The 27,522-nt window shown below is 36.1% G+C and overlaps 1 protein-coding gene across 1 annotated transcript; it reads left to right on the top strand.

Annotated features, from left to right (window-relative positions):
* The first annotated feature begins 1,996 nt into the window (after positions 1-1,996).
* EPYC (epiphycan) lies at positions 1,997-26,333 on the top strand. Its single transcript, XM_010312352.2, has 7 exons — positions 1,997-2,061; positions 4,211-4,391; positions 17,922-18,075; positions 20,755-20,913; positions 22,490-22,692; positions 24,245-24,340; positions 25,876-26,333. The coding sequence occupies exons 2-7, from the start codon at positions 4,224-4,226 to the stop codon at positions 26,044-26,046; spliced, it is 951 nt and encodes a 316-aa protein (XP_010310654.1). The 5' UTR covers positions 1,997-2,061; positions 4,211-4,223; the 3' UTR covers positions 26,047-26,333.
* The last annotated feature ends 1,189 nt before the right edge of the window (positions 26,334-27,522 follow it).

Here is a 27,522-nt window from a genome sequence, read left to right as displayed (position 1 = left end):
GTGGTTTGAACTCCATTCGTCTCAGTAAAACAAAGAAAAGCAAACCTGGACACCAAAAGACACAAATATTTCAGGCCATAGGTCACAGTATGTCTAAATCAATTTAGTTGTGTAAGATTGAAGAAAAAACCATTAATATAGATATGAAGAATTTGTTGTAGATAAGAATTTTCCTTCAATAAAGAATACAAGATTGAGGTCTTTTGTACAAGTGAAATCCATGAACGCTGGACCTGTGCAGAGAGAATATGTTTTGTAAATGAAGACATACTGGGAGTGAGGATTTAGTAGAGTAAGTCTTAAATGACCAAGCACAGCAGAAAATAAAATACTTAAAAGTGAAATAATGTTAACTACTTCAACACGTGGAACAGCATAAAAATTACCAGTAGCAGTAAGAAGGTGAAATGATGCATTTTGCTGCAGAAGATCTAGCTATTTGCATTTCTGTCAGGAAGGATCATACATAGTCACTGAAGGAAACTAGATCTTTAACTTAAGGAGTAAACTGAGGCCAAAGCTACTGACCTGAAGAAAAAGAATAGCAACAGGACACAGTAGTGTAATGGTCCCGCTGTACTTATTGCCCTCATTCTTCATGGAAGAAGCTGCTTTTACAATGGGAAGGGACTGTGAATAAGGAAATTAAAAATATCTGATCTAATACTTCAAGGCCCCCATTTTCATAACAGCAAATCATGCTGAACCTTCCTTAGACAGAAGTCTGTCATCCAGGAGCAGTCATAGTACTGTAAGGCACTGCAGACTTGACTCAATTGCCAAAAAGCACATGATACCTAGTGCAATTTGATGTGTCCTACAATATCCTACCCTCTACCTATCTGCTAACAGAGCTGTTGCTCTTCTACCCTTTAATCTATCTATCATCTGCTAAATCCTTTCAAATGTCTTGGATTCCCTAGGCTAGCACTAGAAGTTTGATGTTGGACTTTCAAATAATTGAGAACTGGCTTAAAATTCTTAACATGCTTTGAATACCTCATAAAAATTTGGCCTTCTAGGATGTACTTCTCATGGGAAAAAACATTGATGTGGAAATCATGTAAAGCAAAGGGAATCAGGTTTGCTTAGCATATTGGAATCTTCTGCATGAATCTTGTATTCCTCCAGAGATAAGGAATGGGTTCTGCCTTTTCCTAACTGTTCATATAGAACATTGACAGTATTATATTTCATTGCAGAGTTGCAGGAATGATGAAAAAGTTCAGAGGAATGGTTGTAAGTTGTACAAAATACCAGTAATATGAAAGTAAGCACAGAATTAAGTAGGAACTGATAAGAAAGAAAATACCATCAGTAATCTAAAGAGATAGGTTGACTCCCTCTAACATTGTAAACCCTATTTCTGGTGTAACAAAGCACACGATACTACAGTGTATGTCTATCATTTCCAACATATTATAGCAGTTCATATCTATTAAGGAAGTGGTATTTCCCCTTCAGAAGGAAAACGTACTGGAAAGAGTAGATCCTATGAGTATTGCCTCATAAATACTTACAGAAAAGCAAAGGAAAAAAAAGTACCTCTAAGTACATACCAGACAATACCCACAGCAGATGGAAATTCATTAAACATTATCATATGCAATAAGCCCCAAAATAGAAATTTTACATATAGGAAAAAAATATTCATATGTAATCCAATTTGCTTAAGCCTTGATTTTGGATATTAGAAAATATCCATTTCTAGATTATCAGAACACCCAAAAGATTGTTTACAGAATGCAACTGAGAATGATATTGTTATATTGGTAGGAGCAGTAAGAAATTTGAGGGGAAGGGGTAAAATGCTGTGATGTGAAATAAATGCCATTTGCCTACAACAAACCTTTGTCTGACCTTGCTAAAATTCGATTCAGCAGAATCAAATATAAAGGTGTTTGAAGTCCGAGAAACTCCCCGGGCTGAGGTCTCCAGTTGAGGGTAGAAGCTGTACCACCTCCCACAGACCCAGAATGCCACTGCCATTGGTCAGGGTCTAATACCACTGGCTCTGCATTCGGAGTAACTCCATCCCATTTGAGAGATTGGAAGCTAAAGGTAAGTTTTGGTACTTCTCTCTTAGAACAGTTGATTGGGTTTTTAACGCTGGAAATATTTTTATAGCATTTGTTTTATTTTTATCATGCATAATACTGATTCAAAGACTGCAGATTGAGGAGACTATTTATTTTTCCCTGGATATGCCTTAGTTCCTTCCTGTGAAAGGAGTACATAATCTTCATCAAAATATTTGATCTTACAGCTACTGCAGATGCCAATATCATTACAGTGTGTTCCAATATATTACACGTAAGGGAAGTACAGAGACATGCAAACTCTGCAAGTTAGTGTAGATAATATAGCCATGAGTAAATAATTATTTTTTTTCACAGAGATTATTAAATTTGCTGGTTTTGTCTATATATATATACAAAATTAAATACTTATCAAGCCCTATACACTTTAAAAAGCTTTCAATTTTAGGCAATGATGTGAAATGAAAACAATTTTGAATAATGAGTAATTTTTTTTATTTAGGAATGGTTTATTCAGAGGAAAAACTACACTAGATATTTTAGTATTATATTTTGGCTTAATAGATAACATCCCTTATAGCTGAATCATTTGGGATAAATGACATGCAAAAGAAAAACAAGACCAAAACCAGTCTTGTCAAAAATAGGCAGCAGAAAATATAAAGACAGAAAACAAACATACTCCAGTATACTTCAGTTTATTTCAGAGATTGGTTGCTTTTTTTTTTTTTTTTTTTTTTTAACGAAGCAGAATACCTTTAGTCATATTGGAAGCTACTACTGAAAGGTGCAATTCAACTAAGTCTTCTCAAAGACAAGTCCAAGTGACTCTAGCTTCTCCCAGCAGCAGCTGAAAAGTCTTTTTGAATAAAGCGAATGAGGGAAAAATGAATGCCTTGTGTTGCTGATCATCCCCAGAGGAATTTCATATCCTCATGCCTAAACCAGCTTCATAAAGACCTCTTTTCATGAAGCTAAAATTCAGCTTGTTGCTCAGCACACACATTCAAAAAAAGTCTTATGCATTTCTTATACTTAATCTATTTTAAGTAGGTACAGTTTAAAATTTCAATATTTAAGTGTGTGTATTATGGCATCACTTCATGAGTACAATTTATTAGACCTATGCACTGCTCATTATCACTCTGCTTTTGGTGAAATTAGACGGAATTGTAGCTAAATCAAGGTACAAGTAGAGAATGCTGAATAGAGCCTTGTGTCAGGCATCTTATATGATAATAGTGAATACATTGCTTACAAGGAATAGGGAATGCCTAAACACTAATGTTCAATTCTAATGGGAATTTTCTACTATTTTACTAAAATATGGAACTTTTAAATGCATGATAATTCAATTTTACAATTCTATTCTCCAAAGAGAACAGGTGATTGTACTATTCTACCATTTCTCACTACTTTAAAAATGGTGTTGATATTGAATAATGAAGGAATGCAGAGTAGTGTCACTTACAGGGCTATGGAGGACACTGACTACTTTTTACTTGGCTTCCCAGACCTTTGCAGAAGTGATGTTCCAAATATGCCACACCATTCAACCAATTAAAACTATATTCTGGCAAAACAACTACTGTGTGAAAAGTGTTTTGATTATACTCATCCAGAGACAACAAAGAAAGAGGTCCTAATGTTGGGTTGGGGTTTTTTTCCCTTTTTTTTTTTTTTTTTTTTTCCTGGTGGAGGAGAAAGACAAAATTGCATTGCTGCACACTTCAAAAGATTATTCATTGTAATAGACACAAGTAATATAATTATTTAGCTTTTGGTTAGTTTCTCAGAAGTTATTCTCTAATGGTGCAGTGGAAATAAGTGAAATTAGATGAAAGGGGGAAAAGATGAATATATATCTTCCTTTCACCTTTTCAGGTACTTTCTAATGGATGTCAGTTTAGTCTTATACCAATAAAACTCAATAAATCTTTCCTAAATTATCTAAATGTTAGTACGGTCAAAGCAGTCTGCGGAAATTTTCAGATCCAGGGACTTTTCATGAAGCAAAACAGAATAACCATTGAGTTGTCATGAATAAATATGAATTATCAATCAGAAATATTGTTGCATACACAGAAGTACTGTACTTGTGTGATTAAATTTTCATAGATTCCTTCCAAATACCATATTAGCCACATTTTGTCCATTTTCTTCTCTTTCAGAAAAGAAAGCAGAATGCAGACCTTTCTAAATATTTTTCTGGGATTTTTTATCTTTAAGTCTATTGGAGCTGCGCCTATCACTGATACTGTAATTTATGATTCTGATTTCTATGACGTACCACTTGGAGAGCTGCCTCACCCATTTGTCTATGATGAAAATGAGCAGTCTGACCAACTAGAGGTAATCAGAACTTCATTTATTCTGTCTTTCCAAAGTGCACAAATGCAGTGACTACTGATGAGGTTTTGTTGGCCATGAAAACATTTATCAGACAAATCTACTCATGTGGTTGCTGTTACCTTTGGTTGATCAACAGTTTTCTGTGCTAATAACACAGAGTAGTTTATTCACATTTTCCCTAATCTACAAATGTGGCCAAAATATTTCATGTTTTTTGGGTTTTTTGGTGGTAATCTTTGAGAGCAGGTGAAAGCTACCATGCTTCCCTCAGGTGCCCTTGCATTGCCACGAATTCTGTTGGAGATTGTCCTTATGATTTACCTGTCTGGATGAGGCACGAAGGCAGTTGAGATAGGACATGCTGTATTCCCCATTAAATGAAGTTGTGAAATGCTGTTTCCAGAGGTTATTTCTTATAGTAATAGAGATGTTCAATACAAGTATTTCAGGCTACAAATGCTACTGGTTTCTATTTCTGTTAGGAAAGTGGACAGAAGGAAGTAAAAAAGAAAAGGGAAAGCACTTGAATTGAAAAACAGGAAAGTAAGAAGAATTACTGAAGAAAAACTGTTGAAATTCTGTTATAGTATGAGATAGTAACGTGTTGCCTGTACAAGCAACAGACTCCATTTGTTGACTTAAATGCCTCCTTCCCCTCCTACATTCTTGTATTTCTCTACATTACTAAAAGGCTACATTAATTTTAATCACACTCTACTGCTTAGACATGGACACAATTTCCCTGAAGGTGATATATGTACTGCATGATTCAGGATTGAGTGCAATAGAAGTTGAGTGAAAAATATAACATTTAAATAATAGATGGTTTTTTCCTTATTACACATAATATTTTAGTACTTTTTCACATAACAGTATATAATTCATGAAAATATGCTCCTTTGAGAGATTCATGATTGCAGCTGGAGGGACAGGAACTAGTCTTTCATCAAGGTGAGATCAAAATTGGATAGCGGCCTTGAAATCAAAGGGCAGAAACAATTTAAGAATAAATATATCCCAAAACCAGAGAACTGAAGAGATAAAAATAATCTCAAAGTTTTCACTAAGATCAGAACCTTACAGTTTAAATTGTCTTATCTAAGACGGACTGAGAAGAACTTTGCTCTAAAGAAATCACTTTGCCTTTGGCTTGCCATGCAGAATCAAAGCTCTTTGAATACCCATGCACTTGAGCTTTCTTCCCTGATAAAGTCACCCCCACTTTTAGTCACTGGATACTTGTGCTCTCTGTATTTCACATTGACTAATAAGTCACAGTTTCTGTCCTTATTTGCTCTTAAAAATGAAGCATTTATCAGTCCTACAGAAATAGCTTCCTTCCCAGAAATGGGAGAGGCTATTTTGTATGTGCCTTGCCACCAAGTTTTTCTTATTCAGACAATAGATTTCTTAGTAATACATCGCATGCTAAGTAGGACTCTGCTGTGCTGTGCTTTCTCTGTGAGGTCCTATGACACTGAAGGATGGGGTGGACCCTTTCCAAGTTCCTGAGTGAAGGACAGAGACAAGGCAAGGCGCCTGTCGTTCTTTTCCAGCTGAAAGGAAATTCAGGATGATCAATATTGCACTCAACAAGAAAAGATACGACAGATCCTATCACATGTTGCTTTTTTTAAAGAAGCATGGAATAGGCAAAGAGTCCAAAAGGTCTTTTCATTTTGTCTTGTAAACTTCTTTTCCAGAGCAGGATTGTCTCCCATTACTGAGCATTTCAGACAGCCTTCTTAAAATTCGTGAAGTGAAGGTCATCCATTATAGCAGTTGGAAGGAATGTTACTTTGCATATGGATGGACCTCCCTGTGAGAGCCTTTTTTCCTAGATATTTATCCAAAAACTTTTTTGCTTACATTCCTCTTACTATGTACCACCCAAAAGAAACCTAAGCATTCACAATTCCCCTAAACCCAGGGGAGCTCAGAATGGTCATTGCTGTAGAAATTAAGCAGCTTTTATAGATGTGTATGTCAGTCTTGCAAGTTATCTTTTACACACTGAATATTATTGATGTCACTCAAGTTTTAAACAGAATACATCTGATTTCTTGATCATGGTTATGACTTTCCTCCCTACAATCCTGTTATTGTAAAGATGTGGACAACACAAGTGTCTCTGTGTGTAAAACCCAGTATTTATGCAAGGTCACAGGTTAGTTTTTATTATGCATAGCTTAAATGATGAGCAATACCACAGAGACCCAGACAAACAGCAGGCTTACATTAGATCTAGCCTGTGTACAATAACTCTTTAGGGCCTGATTTCCTTTTAGACAACTCTGAATCATGACTTTAGCCTTCTGAAATAGTGGAGAAAAAATGAAATAGCATTTTCTGTTGTTGCTGTCTTCAATTTAAGATTTTAAAATTCAGTTCTGTGCAAATATAAATCATTCTGTTTAACACTTTTTTAGACTCATTGGAGAAATGCAAACTTTTCCAAGGTTGTGTGTCGGACTGATTTTCAGCAGGTCCAGGAGACTCACTCTTTCTAGGACTTCAGATGCATGTCGTTCCTGTTGATTTCAATGGGAATTAGGCACCGGTGCATCTTAAGGCATTAAAGTAAGGTGCCTATGTCTGTATGTCCTTTCCAGAACATTACCCATTGGGTACTATAATCACTCATTCAATGTGTAACCACCAAAATGAGGAAAGACCTAGAGATAATTAGGGAGGGATTCCTCCCACTCATTCTATGTGGTTAAATTAGGTGTTGCATCCCAAGACCATCCTCCAAAACAAGTATGAATCATTCTCTTGGGATATCTATTGTGGCGGGTTGACCTTGGCTGGCTGCCAGGTACCTATCAAGCTGCCTTCTCACTCCCCGTCCTCAGAGGGACAGGGGGAGAAATTAAGATTGAAAACTCATGAGCTGACATAAAGGCAGCTTAATGAAGAAAAGCAAAGATTGCACGCAGAAGCAAAGCAAAGCAAAAAGATTTATTCTCTACTTCCCATCAGCAGGTAATGTCCGAACACCTCATTGGAGGTAGGGCCCCAGTACATGTAGCAGTTGCTTCAGAAGACAAACACCTTAATAATGAAGCCCACTCCTCCCCCCCCCCCCCCCCCCCCCCCCCCATTCCCCCTTTCTCTCAGCTTTTGTTGCTGAGCATGACCCCATATGGTATGGAATATCCCTTTACTCAGTTTGTGTCAGTTGTCCTACCTATGTCCCCTCCCAATCTCTTGCCCACCCCCAGCCTAACAGCCTTGGGGAGGGGAGGGCGTTTGGAGCAACAGCCTTGATGCTGCGCAAGCACTGCTTAGCAGCAGCCCAAACATTTAGATTTTAGAGTAACTTTAAGGTTTGGAAAAGTTACTTGACAATGGAAATCAGAGGTTATCTAGCATTGCTTGCTAACATCAGCAGAGCTGTTTCATTTCTCGCATTCTTTTAGCTGTATTCAATATATGTACATGGAACACATTTTCTAATGCAAAGATTTTGCATGTGGAAAATACTTGTAGTTGTGTGTGTGTTTACTTGGGAGAATTGTACTGAATCGTCCTCAAAGCTATGCATTTTCATATATTTGATGGGTCAAATCTGGGCTATAAAATCTGTGGTTTCCAAGTTCCTAGGTTAGTGAGACACAGAAGACAGCTAAATCTTTGCATCCAAAGGGAAATTATTACTGAAAAAAAACTTATAGTAATATATTGTTCAGAATATATAGTAATATATCATTCAGAAATAAAAAGTGTATAGACACTTTAGAGAGAACAGTATCAACTCTTTCACATATAATGGTAAAAAAAGGCAACGTAAAAGAAAAGAAGAGAAGAAGAAGAAAAAAAATTCTTCCTATCACCAAGGAAGAAATTTCAAGGTCCTAAAGGAGAAAGAGACTGCAAAGGAATGTCACTGTAAGATAGTGTATAAGCTTTGTGTTGGATTTATCTTCTGAAACTGCCAGTTACAACAGTATAAACATGAGCTGCTGTATCGCCTCTTTTCTTCACAGTAAGTTTCATCATTATTTTCAATGAATATTTATATCATAATAGGGTCCAGAAGCCCCAGTCAAGACTGGGTTTTCATTGCCCCGACTGCTCTGCAAACATACACAAAGACAGATTTCCATCTTTAAAATGGATACAGTTAAGCCAGACTGTCAAAGGCATTCTTGTGTAAGCTTCTCACTGGTAAAACAGAAGGCTCAGAGTTTTTCTCTCTTTGAAACTAAAACTTTGTTTGGATACTGTGTGAGAAAAACAAATTGTGCTACTAGTGTCTAATAAAATCATATTGCAAACTTTTGATTACAGTGCCTGTTAAACATAACTAGTCTGTTTTCCTTCAGGTAGGAAATGCTAAGTTAGAAAAATAAGACGTGAAAATATAGGGGCACCAGAAAAATATTTGCATCAAAAAAATAGGCTGTCAGTGAGACTGAGAAGCAAGGGAGCTATCCTAGCACTGAATAAGCAGCAAATCAAGGGAGTTGAATACAGGTTGGTCTGGGTCTGTGTACACAGAAGAGGTAAGCTGGAAAGTACAATCCACAGAATAATTAGAAACAAGCACTGTGAAAGACTGATTTTTGATCCTGCATTGGCTTGTTGAATTTGAATCAAACTAACAATAGGATAGTCAGGTGCCTGCACAAAGCTCAGAACTAGAGTCATGCACACACATTCACTTATACCTATGTGTGCATACACTCAAAGCATCTCTGCTGTTACCATAACACACATGAAGATGGATCTTATTTTTGCAAGAACTCCATCTTGCTGTTCCGCAGAGTTGAGAGACGCTTACACTGCTGTTTCTGTCTTTGTGGCAGGTATCTGATTTACTAAGACTTCAAGGTGGATATGCAATGACTTTTCAGGACGTCATGTACACTGTTAAAAAACTTATGAATGGGTACAAGTAGTGTAGAAGTCAGATAACTACATAGTTGATAAGAGAATTAAATGTACCATTTGAAGCTTTATCCCCAAATAGGAAATTTTCTACTTTTTCAGAAACACTTTGACTATAGCTCTTACATTCACTTGGCTGTTCATAACTGATTCTATATGCTTCCCTACAGATGTCTTCACAAAAAGTGAACATTTCTGTGCAATAAAAAGTAGTCATGAAATACCTGAGTGATGTTTCATCTATTTTGTCATATAGCAAAAGCAAATAGCAGAAATACCACAAGAAGAAAAGGAAGGATTTGAAATAGCATGGTAGTTCCTAAGTTCTAGTACAACAATCCAAGAAGCGCTCATCTCACTCACTTACCGACCTGAAATGTTATAAAGTCTAAGTGTACTTACTGGCTAAGACATTCTTAAGTGCCTAAAACTCTGATACTGGGCATGCCATTAGTTACCCCTACCTTAGCTGAACAGAGTAACTACATCCTTCTTCTTAGCTCAGACTGGGTAAGATTCTCTAAGTAGTTGTCCTGGTCTGAAAAGACCTAAATTGGTCCAGCTATAGGGCTCATTGCTTATGGGTAACTATCACAATGTTTGAAATTCCTGTGAGAGGTGACATCTGAAACCCCACAGTAAGATTGCATGGACCTTTTACAGTAGATGCTTGCTACCTCAATTTCCCTGGTCACTTAAACTATTTCCCTTCCCCCCCTTCCAGTTTTGTGGCTTCTTCCAGAAAGAAGTAATGTACATCATCCCTACTGAAGTCAAATAAGAAACAAGGATACAGATATTTTAGAAAATTACCCCAAATTCCTAAATTGTACCCATGGCTATATATTTTCTCTGAACACTGTTAAGCTAAATAACATGCATTTCTATCCCATTTAAAAATTTATGATAAGAATCATTTTAGAGCCAATCAAAACAGGATCCAGAGCATGGTTTGGTACACAGCTCAGAGGGGGAAATGTTGTGGTTCTTCTCTGAGTCTGCTCTGAGTCATTTCTGTCTTAGTTCATGTTTAGTGATTGTCTAATGCATGGGACATTAATAATCCTTTGAAAAGGTCACAGGTCTTACTCAGTTCCTTTTGCATTAGGCTACATAATCATGTTTCCTTTGGCTCATTCTCCTTCTCCTGCCATGAGTTTTGCCTCTTTGGATGTATTGTGGCTTTATTTCATCATCTCATCCAAACTTGCTTCTGGCCCCCATTTGGTGGTTTGGATGTCTTCTGAAACAGAGGTTTTTGGGGTGCAGCCTCCTCAGGCTAGCAACTCATATCTCAGCTCTCTTGCTTCTTGGATGAATGGAGAACCAGCACCTTTGTTTTCATCTGAACTCAAATAGAGTAAAACAGGTGTGCAAATTTAGCAGATGAGTCCTTTGAATTACTTAGGTGCAGGAATGACTCATTCCCTACACAAATAGCCTTAAGTGTGAGACAGATAGCACAATAAGTTCTTCAGAACATGCATAATTGCCCTAATGAAATTTCTGCCTGAATCCTTAGCTACACAATACGTATCAGGCACCCGAGTTAGTGAAGTAAAACTTCATTGAATTTCTTTTCCTAGATTCCTCAATGCAACTTAATATCTTGTTAGATGCTTAAAGACTTGGGGGACTGTCCACCAGCATCAGCACAGTTATTTTTAACAACTTGTACCTTTTTTTTGTTGGTTTGTTTAAAGAAAAAAATAGTATAGGAACGGTACTGAAGTAATTGTATATAATCCATAGCAGCACAATCCCTGTTGTGACATGTCAGAAATCTGGGGATTGAAAATTTACTTTGAACGTTATTTCTCAAGGAGGGCTTTGGCTCTGGCTTTCTTTACAGGAGATCTAAGCCTGAACCAGCTTCCAGTTTCTCCTTTTCAACTTCCACTCCCAACTTAGCTTTTATTAATAGAAGAGGAATGAGTAGCTGTGGATAAAATAGCTGCAGCTATTGATCCTGGGCATACAATTCAAATCACATGTTCAAGAAAAAATAGGAAGTAAAAAAAATAAATAATAATGTGCAGGAAAAAAAGAAAAGTTCTCTTATTATTATTCGTTTTTTGATATTGGTGTTCTTTATTATTATTCGTTTTTTGATATTGGTGTTCCTTATTTTTAGAGTTGTGTAAGCAATGCCTGTTATGATGCAGAACGTCCCTTCCAGTGGCAGGAAATGCATCACACCTGTGTTCTCAGCACTTTGTTCCTTGCACTATATTCATGTCCTAGACCTGTCACTAAATGTTAACTGATCTTACACTGACAGGACATTTCTATATAGTATAATAGTCCACTGTGAAGACAAACCTAAACTATTAGAAACTTTTCTAGTTCTGGAGATACAGTAGCTTGTAAGCACTATGTCTGTATCACTGCAGGCTACATGCATGTACTGGATTGGATCAAATCTGATTAAATGTCTTTGCACTGTAAGCTGTAGAAATGAGAGGAAGAGCACATCTGACAACAGACTTTGGCCTTAATGTCTGGTAAAAAATATGATTGCCTCTACATGGTCTCCTTTACGGTCAAAGGAAGATGGACAGGCACCTCAGGAAGTTGATTCACGACATATGCGTGCTAAACCACTCTCAGGAAGTAATTCTTCCTCCACTGTCAGCACCAGGAGCGTAAGGAGAATAAGCTACTAAATAGAACACTTAAATTAAATGTCTGATGTTAAGTTGGGTGATTCTGGTCCTTTCTGTTCATGTTTCTAACACTGTTTGGTCATAGTTCAGATTCAAAGGAATCACAGTGCATTCAAGAAAAGCCAGGCTGGTGAACTGAGCAAAAGCATGTTCAGCCCCAGCAGTGCCTGGTCTGCCTGGACTGCGTGAGGAAATATGCTTGAGACCCTGAATCCTCCTTTACAGTGAGCTCTGGAAGTCCAGCTGACACAGGTCCTTACCACGGGGCTGAGGGCTGACAAAGTTACTGGTTGATACTCTGGTCATCTGAGTGATCTCCAACTTTGGCTGGCTGTGTATGCCTACTTTGTGGCTTGGATCAGCAGGAGCTCCTGTGAAAATCTTCATTAAATAGCTGGGGCTAGTTTTCAGTCCCTTTGCGCTTTATAATAGTGCAGAGAGCCCTGTTCTGATTTCTAAAACTGGCATATTTCTCTTTGAAATTTTATGTAATGCGAAACTTCATCACTGTTCCAAAGAAAATCATCTGCTGCAGGCTAACTCAGATATTGTATAGCCCTCAAAGCAGAATATTAGAAATAAATTCTGTGATTTCAAATACAGTGTTGGAATGAGACTTTGACTTCATTTGTACTCATGGAATTCCAGATTAGCTCCATTTATATGGACTTCCTTCGTTCTCAGACAACATAATTAATAAGTAAAATCTCTGTAGCAGTACTGTGCAGCATAAATGTTTTTACTTACCTAAATTCAGACATGACGTAGGTATACTTGCTTTTGAGACAATTAGCTTTAGGATATTCTGTGTTCAAGGTGCTAAAAAGACTGCTTCTCTTGCTAAGGCTAATTATAAGAACCTCAGAGTCTACCTATATTTTCCAAGGCAGAAGCCACAGACATTAATTTCTAGAGAACTGGGTTACAACTCTAGAGCTTTGTAACTTAAATATTACGGTTGGTCAGACTGAAGTATGAATGGAAATTTATGCATGTATGTGTGTGTAAGATCCAGCAGAAGCACCAAAGTAACTTTAAAAACTTAGAAGGCTTAAAGGGCTAAAAGAATAGCCTGCACTGATAATGAAGGACACTGTACCCGACTGCACCACTTCCAGACGCTGTTCCCAGCAGCAAAACTGAGGAATGGGTTGTTTATGCCAAAATCAAAGGTCTTGCACCCTGATAACGTTGCAGCACAGATGACTTCTCAGTGAAGACCCTACTACCAGCAGACAGGAAGTAAGGTTGTAGAGTACAATATATATTGTAGAGTACAATAATATAATTTCTTTCCATCTTAGCCACCATGAAATCACATTTCCAATAGGGAAAAGGAAGCAATGGGCAACAACCTGGTGTAAGATTGATGGACGCTGGAGTACCCAGGACTCTGAGGAAAAAGATTGCCCCATAACAGCTGGTGAATCTTAAAGGAGATAAAAACCTGTCCAAAGATTAATTTTCAATGCTTGTTAAGAAGAACCCCAAAGGCACTGAAAGCACTCAGTAGCTTCTGTACCTTGTCTTCTGTGTTGAACACAGGAGATGCTGGCCAGACCACTCAGCCACACATGTAGGTATGTGGGAGTATGTGGGTGTAAACGTGCAAGTGATTAAAATCTGAGAGAATGAGTGTGAGTAGGTAAATTTAGAAATTAGAAATGAGAAATTTTATAAACAAATATCACCTTCCCCAAGATCTCACTGAGTTTTATTACACTAATTTCTGCACACAACTTATTTATGTAGCTCTGTACAAGAAAATAACAATTTATCTGAGCTGCATAATTTGCAGTCTAAGTAGTTATTGCATTAACATGCAATGGCTTACAGATCTATTTTTTAAGATAGAACAATATAAGAAAAGAAGACCTTAAATGCAAAATTCAAGAAGAAACAAGTATGAGCCACTTTTGGAAAGGAAAACAAACCAAAAATGTCTACCATAATTAGACATTTTCTTGCAAGCCTTTGGTAGTTTCAGAACAGCTGTGGGGGGAAACTAGTTCCCTTTGATGGGTCAGTGTGTGGGACAACTGTCCCTTCAAGTTTATAATGTCTCTTTTTAAGTTCTGAACTTTTGTTTGTGTATTTAAGTATATTTTTTTTGCAGTAAAAGAAGCACTGAAACAGATTCTCCTGTGGATTTAAATTTATTACATGTAATATGTCAACTTTGATCCTAAAAGATGTAGACATAAAACAATAGACAAAATATCTGCCACTGGAATTACACCACCTCAGAAGAAAAATATTGCAACTGATGGCTTCCAGCCTTGCCATTTACCTCTTTAAATCTATTTATTTTCTGTATTTTATCACTTTGCATAGAGTGGGTCCATAATCCTCATATAGCTTACTCTTATCTACATTTCTGTTCTGTTCCACCCCTACTGACTCCTAGCCCACAGGGGGTTTTTTCACAGCTCAGCCTCCTGAGCCGTTTCTAATCTTAAAAATCTTTTCATTTGTCTCCCTTCCTTTTCAGCCAATGGTGAGAGATAGATAGCTAAAGAGCCCGTCCTAAAATAAGCATCTGTGGTCAGTGGCTGCAGCTACTTTTCAGAAGTATCATCTCATTCTCTGCTGTGAAAGGATGCTAGCATAGACTAAATGCTTAGCCTATGGATGACCAAAGTTATGAGTTGACTTTTACCAATTGTATTTTATCGCTCATTGATATGTTCAGATTTCTGTCCTCTTGACTTCTATAACTTCGTGGTCTGAACGTGCCTCTAAACTGGCCATCCACAAGCACTTTCATTTGTAAAGGCAGTCCTATTGGATAAATATAGGAAGGGGAAACATAGATACGCCATGCAATCTTAGGAATGATATTACTCTGCTTATGGCATGCTTTGTGGCTAATATTTTGCACTGATATTCTCTAAATCTCTTAAATGATTCCAAAGACAGAGTAGGGTAACTATTAACCACATAGTTAGATGGCTAAGGGTAGGTGATGTGATTCCCTTTCAATGTTTTCTTATGCCATGTATTAAATCTGCGTTGGAAGGCTGATTATGATTTGAAGACTTGCAACTATTGTCAAAGAGAAACATGCTTTATTGTATTTCTCTACAACATTCTTCCTACTTTGTGATTTTTCATAAAGATTATTCTTAGAGTAGCGAAGGAAATACAACCCCACCCCAAGCCCCAAACCCCCCAAACCCTATGGAGAAATCCCATTAAGGGATATAGAATAATTTGTTTCAATTTTTTAGTAAAGTGCATGTTGCCAAAAATAAACAAACATCTGGAAGATGAAGGATCATTCTGTCCATTATATAGTCCAAGAAACATCTTTGCCTTGTTACAATCTTGTGTGATTTATCAAATATTTAAAGATAGAAAGCTGCATGGATCAGATGACTGATAATGGAAAACAGACTTTTACCTTTAGGTTACTGGTTCAAGTCCAATCTACGTACAGCAAGCAAATACCGCTCATGCTCTGGATCTGGTATGCAACACATATGTATCAGTGAACTCCTACTCTGTTACCAGTGTAAAAATGGCGACATCATTAAATTCACTGCCATAATTGGTATTTTTTGACAGTCACAACTGGTGCAGGAGACTGAATAGATATTGATGCTAACTGGTTGGAATGGTTTCTCTCGAACCCAGATTTAGTACATTGGCAAGGAAACTATGGGGAGATTTTTAACTGTGGATCTCCAAAACCAGGTAATATCCTGTAATAAAAGAGAGAGAGATAACAGTCTAGAAACAGATTTAATACCTCTGCTTTGGTACCCAACAGCTACAGTAATTAATCAACTAGTAACACCTGAGAAAGCCAAAAGCAAATCACAAATCCCAAGCTAGTAAGTTCCATAAAGTATGCCCTCAAATATTCAGAGAAGTGGCAGTCAGTGTAGATGACCCAAATCCCATGACAAGTGAAAGGAACATTATCTTAGGTGTGATGCCTATTTACAGACTGTCTTGAAAATGCTCTTCTGCATAATACTATTTTCAGTAGAACTGCCACAAAAGATGCATAAAAAGTTGTTAATAGGTCTCAAAATCTCTGGATTTTGTTCCAAAGTTCAGGACACGGACTCTTTTATCTGATTTCCACAGAACTGGTGAAGATGTAGACTGCATGTGCAAGCACTTTAGTGCAGAACTATCCTGGGTCAATAAAAGTCTGGAATGCATCTCTCCCTCTAGGCTTCCTCCATTCAGAGAACATCTGTCCCATTTCCTTTGTTCCCAAAGTCTTCTTTTGATTTGTCCCCAAGTCCATTCCTGGTTAAGCTGTCTTACTGTCAGTGCTGCAGATGGGAACATTGTGTATTTGTCTGCACAAAGCAACAAGGTACATCCTTACTCTTACTTACACCAACAGGTTACTCAGTCATAGTTCAGCTGAAGTTCATTTTGCTCATTTGATCACGTTGCATTTTGCAAAGTTATGATCCAGGTAACGGTATCAGGCGTTTTTATCCATAAATCCTACTTAGTAATAGTATCTATGGCTTATTGGAATACAACTAAAGAATATACAGAGAACCTGAAGTGTGTTCAGCCAAAATCTGAGTTTTTGAGGTTCAGAGTTGATCCTGGTTTTTCATTGCTTCCATACTCTTTGTCTTCAGTGAAACTAATTGATGCAAGATATTTAAATTTATGGCCACTATGTAACTTAAACCAAATTATTTCGGTGCAAAAAGTGGGTTTTAGATGATTATTTAGATGTTCTCAAGCAGTCCAGGGTCATAATGCTTAATACTGCTAGTAGTGATATATAGTTACAGTGCAGAGACTCCATTGTGAAGTATTTTCTTGTTTTCTTTTAACCAGTACCTTAGATGTGAAAAACCCTATAAGGACACTAATTCATTGCTGGGGATTAAAAAAGAAAAAAAATAAAAAAAAAAAAAAAAAAAGAAAAAGAAAAAAATGCATTTTCAAAGGAGGCCCTGGGGTGGTCAAACAATATTATTACATATGGGTAAATCAAGATACAGTGGTAAAGTAACTTGCAAAGGTCACAGAACTAGAATGGATTCTCAGTGTCTGGGTGATTACAATAAACTACTCTGCCTCTTTAAAAATGTAGCCCCTCTGCAACAAGCCTGGCAAGTCTGCAGTACTCTTTTTATATGGGGTGATATGATGCAAGAAAATTGCTACATCTTAATTTTTATCCTGAAGTTGTCATATAGCAAAATCAATAGAATACATCTTTAGAACTACAGTTAACACAATAAATTCACTGGTTTGACTTATTACGTTGAGAGGAGAAGAAAAAGTAAGGTTTCTAGTTCCATGAAAGGATCTGCCAAATTTTATAGGATTTTTCTAAATCAAGATTTTATCTGACATTTCTTATTTATATTCTTAATTTTTCATAGTACATAATGCATCCACTGATGAATGAAGCTAACCAGTGCCTGCTGTTATTCAGATTCAGAAAAAAAAAAATTGACAAAAACACTGCCAACATATTCAGAAGTAGTACGTGAACTTAGACTTCAGAATTCTTAGATAGTAAGATTTTTAAAGCATGCTACTGTTCTTAAAACAGAGCCTGCACAGCTACATTGGGTTTGAATTTATGCTGGTACAATTTACAATTTTATGTTTCACAGCAAATTTTGTCACACAGAATATATCCATTTTTATCACAAATCTAATTTAACTTTAAATAAATATGGAAAAAGCATTTTGTTAGTACATATTCTTGCTAACGAAGTATATGCAGTGTGTATGCATGTGTACATACAACATAACATTTGAAATACCGAGATAAAAAGTGAATAAGCATGTTGGAGTTTCGTGAATTGTTTACATATCATCAGAATTCATTATAGCTGCCAGATAAAATGCAGATCAAGCACTAAACCTCAGAACATATATGACCTCTAGTGGGAGAATATGAATAACTGGAAAAGAAACAGCTGCCAGTGGAAGTAAACAGTAACATTTCCTGTTCCCTCTTAATTTTCCCTAGACAGAGATTGGGACAGCACTACCTTCTGTAATTCAAGAGAGTTATTCTTCTGCACCATTGACAGAAGAACCTGAGGAGGAAGCGTCAACGCCAAAATTAATTGATGCATCTTCAGCACAGGGGTCTGGGGTTCTTGGACCCCAAACTCAAGATGGTTAGTAGGAAAGAGAAATGTGTTTTGCATGTGTAGTTTTTCTTTTGAACAAGCCCACTTGGCTTGCTTATGAATGTCTACCACTCTTACTGTAGAGAGGTATAACATGCCTATCTTCAATGCTTTGAAGTCAGATAGGTGCCTAGTCAAAACGTTTCCACATTATTTCCACTATGAAAATGTCTGTGTGCCAATGAAGATTTTTTTTTTCAAATAGAATTTTGTTAACAACACTTACAACATTAGCAAAATTTACTAATGGTTGGCAAATGCTACCAGTCTTTTTTATTGACTTAGATTTCAATATCATTACCAACTATCTTTATAATGATTTGTTACATGATTTTTATAAATGTGTTCATACAAAATACAATTGAAATCTTGAACAATTTTTGACCATGAAAACTAGAAACCATGAAACTTAAGGAAACTATTTATAAATTTTGGGTCAAGCTGATTTTCTGTTCTTCTGAATAGCTATAGTGAAATAAGAACTTTCTACATCTCAGAGGGGAATTAAAATTGTAAAACACTATCTGTCCCTCTTCCATACAAACATTGTGATGCTTATAATTGGCATTTGTTAGCAGCTACTTTAAACTGTTGTGGTTGAAGCTCAGCTGAGTTATCCACTGTTGTGATGGGTCTTTGTGTTGTATGGTGATCAACACACAATAGGAAAAGCCTACTTTTTACTATGCCTGACACCACAGAACACAAATGAAAAAAAAAACCAACAAAAAAAGAGTTCATGTTTCCAAAACTGTGTGTTCGGTGAAGAGAAATTAATCATTCCTAGTCTTGTTTTCATACATACTACTAGTGAGCCTTGGCCAGACAAAAAAAAAATACACTGATGTCAAACCAAATAAAAATGGAGATGTGAATTTCCCAGGAGAATTCTGAAAAAACCCACACAATTTCCTTCAATTTTGAAAGCTGCAGGATGTTACCAAACATTTCACATAAATGTTACATATTATGAATTCTGCATCTGTCAACATTTTTGAGCACTGAATGCAAATCAACATCAACTAGTGCATCAACTAAAGATATGCATGGGAAGCTCAAGGTTGTAACAAATCAAATCGGATTTTTTTTGTGTCTTTTTTTTTTTTTCAACAACATATTTTCCTGTCAGATGTTGCTGCTGTTCTTGGCTTGGTACTGGATAGAAGAGTACAAGACTCAGGAACATCAAGCCAAGTTCATTTTTCTTGTTGATATCTTTTTGAATCCTTCCCATACCTCTGTCTTTTTTCAGTCTACCTCAGCCATAGGTGACAAATACCACTCCTTCAAGATCAAAAATAGAAAAGCGGGGGAAACTCTCTTCCTGTGCTACGTTGCAATATTTTGAAAAAATGTCAGCCATCCTGAACTCTACATTCATTTAAGTCTAGATTTGCTGGAATTGTTCAATGTGTGACAATTCATTTTTCCCCTGTGTCAGGCTTGCTCTCTGTAGCTAATTTAAAATGTCCTGTGGCAGAAATGAGAGAAAGTATAAAGAGTCTCATCTCTCCAGATAAGTTATTCCTGGACACTCAAGTAGAGATTCTCAAATAAACGAGTACTCTGGTCACTAATTCTTTAATCTTGTCCAAAAAGACACCACCTATATATCCCGCCCTTCAGTTAGTTACTGCTGCCTGTTGGTAATTGACACAGATTAAGAAGGCAAATCTTATATGTAGCTACAACTGATTTGGGAAAAATCTCATCTGCAAGAAAAACAAATTTCATATTCATTAATTATGCTACTATTTTATAAAATAACCAGAAACAACCAGCCATCTGCTACAAGGAGGAGGAAAACATGAAACAGAAAAATATTTTCTAAGAAACAGATACGCTGATTTAGACTCATAATCAAAGAAAAGATGTATCAAAAATTCAACACACATAGCAACTTACAACTTTTCCTACTGAAAATTACACTCAGACAACACACTCAGTGTCATAATCCTCACCAAATTTGAATAGCATCATCAAAAGAAACTTATGAATTCACTGTATTCATGCGGTTTTATAACTGAGATGAAATGACCTGATTTTTCATTTTCATGAATTTCTAGTGGTAACCAAATGTTTTGTTTACATGGTCTTCAAGTTACCTTAACTCAGACTGATCGAGAAATTTTTCATGATTCTGAATTTCTGAATCAGAAAAGGTAATTAAACATGCAAAGGAAATTCAGGTTCTTATCCATAGCTCTGTAGGAAAATATTAATTTCCTTCCAAATTATTCAGAAGTACTATTTACAGAACCAAACTCAGGAAATCATAACAATTTTGTCATCAGCTGCTATTTCTCTATCTAGATGGAAGTGCACACTTGCCAGCTTAGGGAGAAAATGATCTTTGGCTGGCTGCTGTCACCTAATATTCTACTGTTATAGTCTGAGAAACACTGCATCAGAAAAGTAAGTTGAATGACCTTCTAACAGGCATAGGCAGAAAAAAAAAAAACCAAACACGCAACCAGTTTTAAACAGAATTTAATCACTTTGTTGTTGCAGTTATATGATGTGGTGATCACAACAGAATGGGAGTGAAGTTTATCATTGACAAAATGTTATCATTTTGTGCTTAGGTGAGCATTTCATTGTAGCAATTTTCATATCATTTTTGTACATTTTTTTGTAACAAACTGTTTTCTTTTAATTCTTTGATAGGTCTTCCCACTTGCCTTTTGTGTACATGCCTAGGGACCACAGTCTACTGTGATGATCATGAGCTTCATGCTGTTCCACCGTTGCCTAAGAAAACCACATATTTCTACTCACGCTACAACAGAATCAGGAAGATCAACAGAAATGACTTTGCTAACTTAAGTATGGAGAGTAATATTGCTGCAATTAGCTTTAATTTCTATTATTTCTGGCTCATACTAATCTAGGACATACTGATTCATTTTATGTAATGTTTGATGAAGGTAGGATTATACACATAAATGCACATATGGAAAAATGGTTTGCTACTTTTGAATGTAAAGGCCAATATTTCAAATGTGGATTCTCTATCAAATTTTTGATTTATTAGAAATAATAATGTTCATCTATCTTTTTGCTGCTACTTGTAATCAGCTTTAGAAAGGTAGAAAAAAACCCAAACCTCATGGAACATTTGTAGCATATTAGAAAGTAATGTTTTCCTAAACAAGACAAGTTCTCAGGTAGACACACTTTCAAATATTTGCACAGTATCGGTGTGAAAGGAATTTTACCTTTAAATTTTACCTTTGAAGTATATGTTCATTTGTTTACTCCAGAATTATCTAGGAAAGTCTTCAGCAAATGAAAACTGTTAATCCAGAACCATTTGTGGCCAAAACTGGCCAAAATTGGTGATTTAGGAATCTTATGTTTTCACATTTCATACCTGACATTCTTAAAGATACTGATTTTTTGGGAAGTATTAAGCCCATCCTGTTTAGGGATAATGACAGCCTGAATATCAAGCCACATTCTTTGGGTTTTTTATGTTGTTTTAGATCTAACTTTCTGTAATTAATGCTTATTGATTTCATGATGAGAAGCGTGGAATCAGTGTCAGAAAAGGCTGCTACAATAATTCAGGGGAATGCAAAGATCCTTTTATGAAAGAAAACTGTAAGGGTTTGGCTTGTTCAAACTGAGATCAAGGTTTGGAAGAAACACAGCTGGTATATAAAAACGCCAAGGAGAATAAAAACTAAGAGGAGAGAGAATTTATTTAGGCCAAAATATTCTGCTAGCATAAGAATAAAATAAAATAAAATAAAATAAAATAAAATAAAATAAAATAAAATAAAATAACCATGAAAAACATTCTGGGTGGAAAACAGAAGCAAGCTACAGAATATCACATTTAAAATTAATGCATATTAATGCACTGATTTTTAGACATTGTTCTTTTTCCCAAAAATAAGTTTGTTTGTTTGTTGATTGATTGATTGATTGATTGGGAAAAGTGTTTGAATGTCTTTTAGAAAAAAATCAATATATCAAATTTCTTACATATAGGAAAATGTTGAAAATAAAGAAACATGTAGAACAAGGTAGTAGAGAATATGGTTATTTCCCTTTAAATGTTATTTTTCCAAAAGATAACCATTTAAAAGATTCCCAGAACACACAGAAATTTTAAAATTATTAATTTTAAAATCTTTCACTGAAAGATGTATGAAGAATGACACCAAAATTCTAAACAGGATGAGAAAGAGATGTTGGTGCCCTTCCTTAGGAGAACTGTTCAAATCCAGTTTATTGTATTATATACAGAGAGAGAGAGCTTTCACATTGTGGGTCAGGAATGGATCTGATTCAAGACACTTCACCTGTAATTTCAATAACCCATTTGCCTTTTTCTTTTTTAAAACGCTCAGGAAATACATTCTTACGTGTTTGTTGTATCTTATTTCTCTGCCAGACAATTTAAAGAGGATTGATTTGACTGCAAACTTTATATCAGAGATCCATGAAGATGCCTTCCGGAGATTGCCACAACTTGAGGAGCTGGTGCTTCGTGACAATAGGATAAGGCAACTCCCTGAGTTACCATCAACCTTAACTTTCATCGATGTTAGTAAGAACAGGCTTGGTCGCAAAGGAATACGTAATGAAGCATTTAAAGTAAGTCTGGGTTTGATGGGAAAATTTTTTCTTCCTCTCTCCAAAGGATATGATCAGAAGAGCAGCCTAAGTGTCCCTCTACAGTAGTAAACCTGCTAAGATTACAGGCACCATGACTGTGCTGGCTGCTGGGTAATCTAAAAAGATGGAGTAAGAGGTATGAGCACTATCAGCTGGACATGAGAACCCTTTTTATTCTTCTTTACGAAGATCCACACAAGACATGTGATGACACACCGTGTTTGTATCTATGAACCAACTGCTCACATGACTAGCAAGACTCCAGAAAGCTGCTTGGTGTTCCCTTAAAAGTAGGCAAGAGGGAAGGGTAAAGCTGTGGATCCTGCTGCTTCATACTTACTCTGCCATGTATCTACATGGGAACTTGCTAGAGTATTCATTAAATTTATATACTTTCTTTCCACCTTGAAAAGCAGGGAAATTGGAACCTCTGAGTGATTGTCCTTCCTTGAGAATTTTGGTGGGGAGAAGCAGCCGTGCACTGCTCCTAGTTGCATGTGAAATCTGAAGTCATTATAGAATATAGGCTAGCTTCATATGTTAGACCTGGCTCATATGCACTATTTAATTGCATCTAAGAATGTGGTTGTAACCCCCCATCTTTGAATTCCTCCTTTGGAAGACAGGTTCCTAATGAAGCAGCCCACAGCAGTTAATGAATAAGATATTTTAGAATCACTTTTTTTCTCCTAGTCCAACATAAAGCAGGTGTTGGGAATAGGAATGATGGGCAAAAATCAGTCCCCCAAATTGAGACTCTGGCCTAGCACTCTTTTCTTCTGCACTGTCCTGATTTTAGCCATGAAGGAGTCTCAGCCTTTATCTTCCACATTTGCAAAGAATCTTCACCCTGATATTTCAGAGTTCTGTCAGTAGGAATTAAACTAGGGCATTGCACTCAAAGAAATAGTTAGGTACTTTGATAGCTTTTGTGTGTAAAAAGTGGGCAAAATGAGAGTATTCTACTGAGCCTTATTAACCTAGCTAAGTTTATATCTTACTATTGTTATAATTACCAGATGAAGCTGCTTCTTCCACTAAGTCGGGGAGAAAATTATTTAGCTTTTCAAATGGAATGAGACATTTATTTTTAGCTTAGGCACTTCTTATACAGTTATAATTTGCTTCAACACCAATACACTTTTGCAAAATTGAGTAAGCTTGTCACAAAAGCAAGAAAATGGACAGAATAAGAAGCCTTTCTGCATAATGACTGGGAGAGGCAGTATTTTTGCTTTAGAATAACATCATTGAAATTATATCTCTAATTATTAAGTCTCTAGACATTTCAAACATTTTTTTTTCCTTCATTTTAATCCAAACATGTAATCATTAACAGCAACAGTTCTCAGCCTGTGCAAATGAAAGTTCGTGACTCTCTCTGAATTTCTGCCTTTTCAACCACATCATGCTGAACCAAAATGCGTTTGTATCCAGTGGTGCTCATTGCAGTGATAGATTTCAAATTTGCTTACTAGAGATTTTCAAAAACATCTGTCATTTTCCCCTGCCTTTTTCCTTCACCCTCTAGGATCTGCATGAACTTCAGCATCTTTACATCACTGACAATAACTTGGATCACATTCCATTGCCACTCCCTGAAAGCCTCCAGGCTCTTCATCTTCAGGTAGGCTACAAAAGTAATGGTTATATATATCATGTTCAAATACTAAAGTAAAACTGGAAAGAGTAACTAGTTTTGTTTTTTCTGTTTATCCAAATGTGTACTTACTTGGCTAAGCAAACTATTGGAAACACACAATTAACTAATGAATGTAGTATTTGAAAGAAGTAAAATTCAGCTCAGCTGAGCTTTAATTATTAGAATTTGCAATAGAATAAATGTAAAATTCTAGATTTATTGTTAGTACAGATTAAACGTAGGTTCACAGCTGTCAACAGCAACATTAGTAGAGTCTTCTAAGACAGAAATCCCTCACAGCGCTCATAGAAATCTTCCAACAGGAATACTTTTAGATACCCAAAGAAAGTTGCTTTATATATTGGTTGTATCTATACCCAGTGCATTTCATTCTCTTAATAAAGGTCATTCCCAGTTGCTAACATTTTTTCAGCCAAACTTTTCCATTTGACTGTGTTGGAAAATCCCATCCATCATCTGTCTGTAATCCTTTTTTTTTTTTTTTATTTGCTTTTACCTAAACCTTTTTTCTGAATTCTTCCTTTTAACCTTTTCCATCTCTGCTTCTTTCCCTTTATCTCCTCTTGTACCAATGCTCAGTTTTGATTATCAGAAGATGTTTTTATTTATTACATAGTACAGAAATACATCCTTTGAATAAATAACCTGGTATACCGTACATGATTTGACCTCTATCTTTCAATAAATAAATCTATAGAAATACTCTGCCTGCTGAGTATTTTTTTTTCACCTGCCCATGCCTGTAAATTAAATATTCAGTGCTAGGTGCTACAGACAAAAGCTAGTGAGCTGCACTTTTTCCACACCAATTTCTGACTAGCAAAGGAATGGAGAAGGAAAGAATTTTCAGACAGCCCTCATTTTAGGCGATGACCTTTTTTAGTCTCAATTTCTAGACAATATTGTATTCTAGCAATTCATTTTTGAAAATGGTTCACTTCAAGAACAAAAGCTCAATGAAGATAAGGTATATAAGAGGAATTTAAATCAAAGAAATAGAACCTAAACCATTCAATTTCCCTATATGTATACAGATGTGGTTAATCTAATATGAGAGGGCCTGGAGGAAAGAAATTTGTCACAGATCAAATTGCAGAACTGTGCCTTTGCAGGTTGAGGTATATCAAGCTGTCAGGATGATAATTATGGCTCTATGGTTTTTGGACTGGCCTATGCTGGTTCCAATTTGTGTTAATAAGGCTCTTCAATGTGATACCGGAAATGAAAATGCTCTATACTTCTATCAGGCCCCTCCTGCAAAGCCTGTCTCTGCCACATGGTTTGAGTTACTCAGCTTTGAAGCTTTGCGCTGGCCAAGAATTTTTCTCCACGCTTGGAAGGTTTCTCTGTTGATGATTTTCAGCCACAATCTTGTCCCTTGAGTTCAAACAAGTATCTTTCTAGACACTGAAAATACATCCACAAATTGTTCTTCAAAGAGTAAAAAATTACTTTCAGGCAGATTTTCTGATAGGGTTTTTTGTTTGGTTTTTTTTTAGAACAACAACATTCAAGAGATGCATGAAGACACTTTCTGCAAAATGAAAGATTTTACTTACGTACGTAGGGCTCTTGAAGACATCAGACTGGATGGTAATCCCATCAATTTGAGCAAAACACCTTATGCATACATGTGTCTACCCCGTTTGCCAGTTGGTAACCTCATCTAAGCTTTGACAGAGACCAATACTGTCATATCCTGTAAGAATCTTTACAGACAAATTATTAACTCAGTGCTACACTAAGCAAGATGCTTTTTTTTCAAATCTCATTAATTTGGGAAATATTTCTATTAATAATGAAAGCAATTTCTGAGATACAAAGAATAATATGAAATGCTAAAAGACAACTCCATTCTCTACCAAACTGTAAGCTGTTAGCAATATCAGGAAAAATATTTTACTAAAAAAACTGTACTGAAGGCAATAAAAGATCATTGTAAATGCAAAATCTTATGCTGAAGTATTAAGATCTAATGTATGAATTCTAAAGTAAAATTATTATATATGTTTAAATGTAACTATAACATAGTAAATAAAGAAATAAAAAGAAAACATGTGTACACAATAGAATATTTATTTCCTTTTCATTTAATTAAATATTTGTCTCAGAGAAAAATCCATTTTTCTACCTCTTTCCTTAAAGGTCCTTTCATTTTGGAAAAGTACTAGCAGTATTCCAAAAAACATGTTGTCTTTAGCAAACAGAATGTTTCCTTGAATCAATAATGAAATATAGAGCTTAGAATTGTATCAGATTACTCCAAAAAAGTACATAAACTATTTCTTTATACTTTTACAGTAATTGGTCTTTGTAATGCTGATGAGACCCAAAGCTGTCTTCTGTATGATTGATAAACTTGCCTGCCAGATTATCTGGCTAATAAAAATATCATGTAAAATAGTCTACTGGAGAAATACTGAACTTTATTCTGCATAGGAAGTGGAAAAAACTCCCCTCGACGTATTTATACAGTCACACAAAATATTGCAGATCAATATAATAAGTACTAGAATTCAGAGACCCAAGTCACAAATATCCTTGTGGAGCCATGGCTCAGTTTCTAATTATTTGAAACAATTTCACTGAGCTTTTCTGCTTTACTGTTTAAGAGTCTTACCAGTCAAAGATTAGGAAATATCCTCCCTTTGGACAGTCTGAACAACTCTCCTCCTTTTGCACGGGAGCTTTAATACATTTTTCTAGAGAGAAAACCCCCAGGAAAGATGCACTAGATACAGCATAGGTAGTTGCTGATTCTGTTCTACAGTGACAAGCAACAAATAACACCTGCAAATCTTCAGTAATAAAAGTTTGATGGAAGACTTCAGCCAAAAAAAACCTCCATAAAACATAACAAATCCTTCCATTTACACAAGCTGATATTTGTTTAATATCAAAGTTCTCTTTCCTCTGACTGAACATACATGCTCATTGAAAATGTAAGTGCAGCTGACTTGCTAAATTTCTGTCAGTCCAGGCAATGGAAAGTCTGTTCACAGAGACCACATTCTTCACCCTCACCGCCATTTTCCAAAAGACAGCACACGGGGAACATGAACAGCAGATTTGTACACAACAACCTCAGACAGGCTAAAATCAGAGTTGAAGAAATACAGCAGGCTACAACGTCTGTGCCTTTATGA

This window comes from Balearica regulorum, chromosome 1 (genome assembly GCF_011004875.1).
Source record: "Balearica regulorum gibbericeps isolate bBalReg1 chromosome 1, bBalReg1.pri, whole genome shotgun sequence".
Lineage (NCBI taxonomy): Eukaryota > Metazoa > Chordata > Aves > Gruiformes > Gruidae > Balearica > Balearica regulorum.
Note: the sequence above shows the minus strand (reverse complement) of the source record. Positions and strands in the feature narration are given on the sequence as shown.

Bases quoted from the DNA above. Each gene is read 5' to 3' on its own strand.
- EPYC (XM_010312352.2), top strand. From the start codon at position 4,224: ATGCAGACCTTTCTAAATATTTTTCTGGGATTTTTTATCTTTAAGTCT. The intron at 22,693-24,244 runs GTAAGTCTGGGT...TTCACCCTCTAG, and splicing joins TACGTAATGAAGCATTTAAA to GATCTGCATGAACTTCAGCA. The intron at 24,341-25,875 runs GTAGGCTACAAA...GTTTTTTTTTAG, and splicing joins TCCAGGCTCTTCATCTTCAG to AACAACAACATTCAAGAGAT.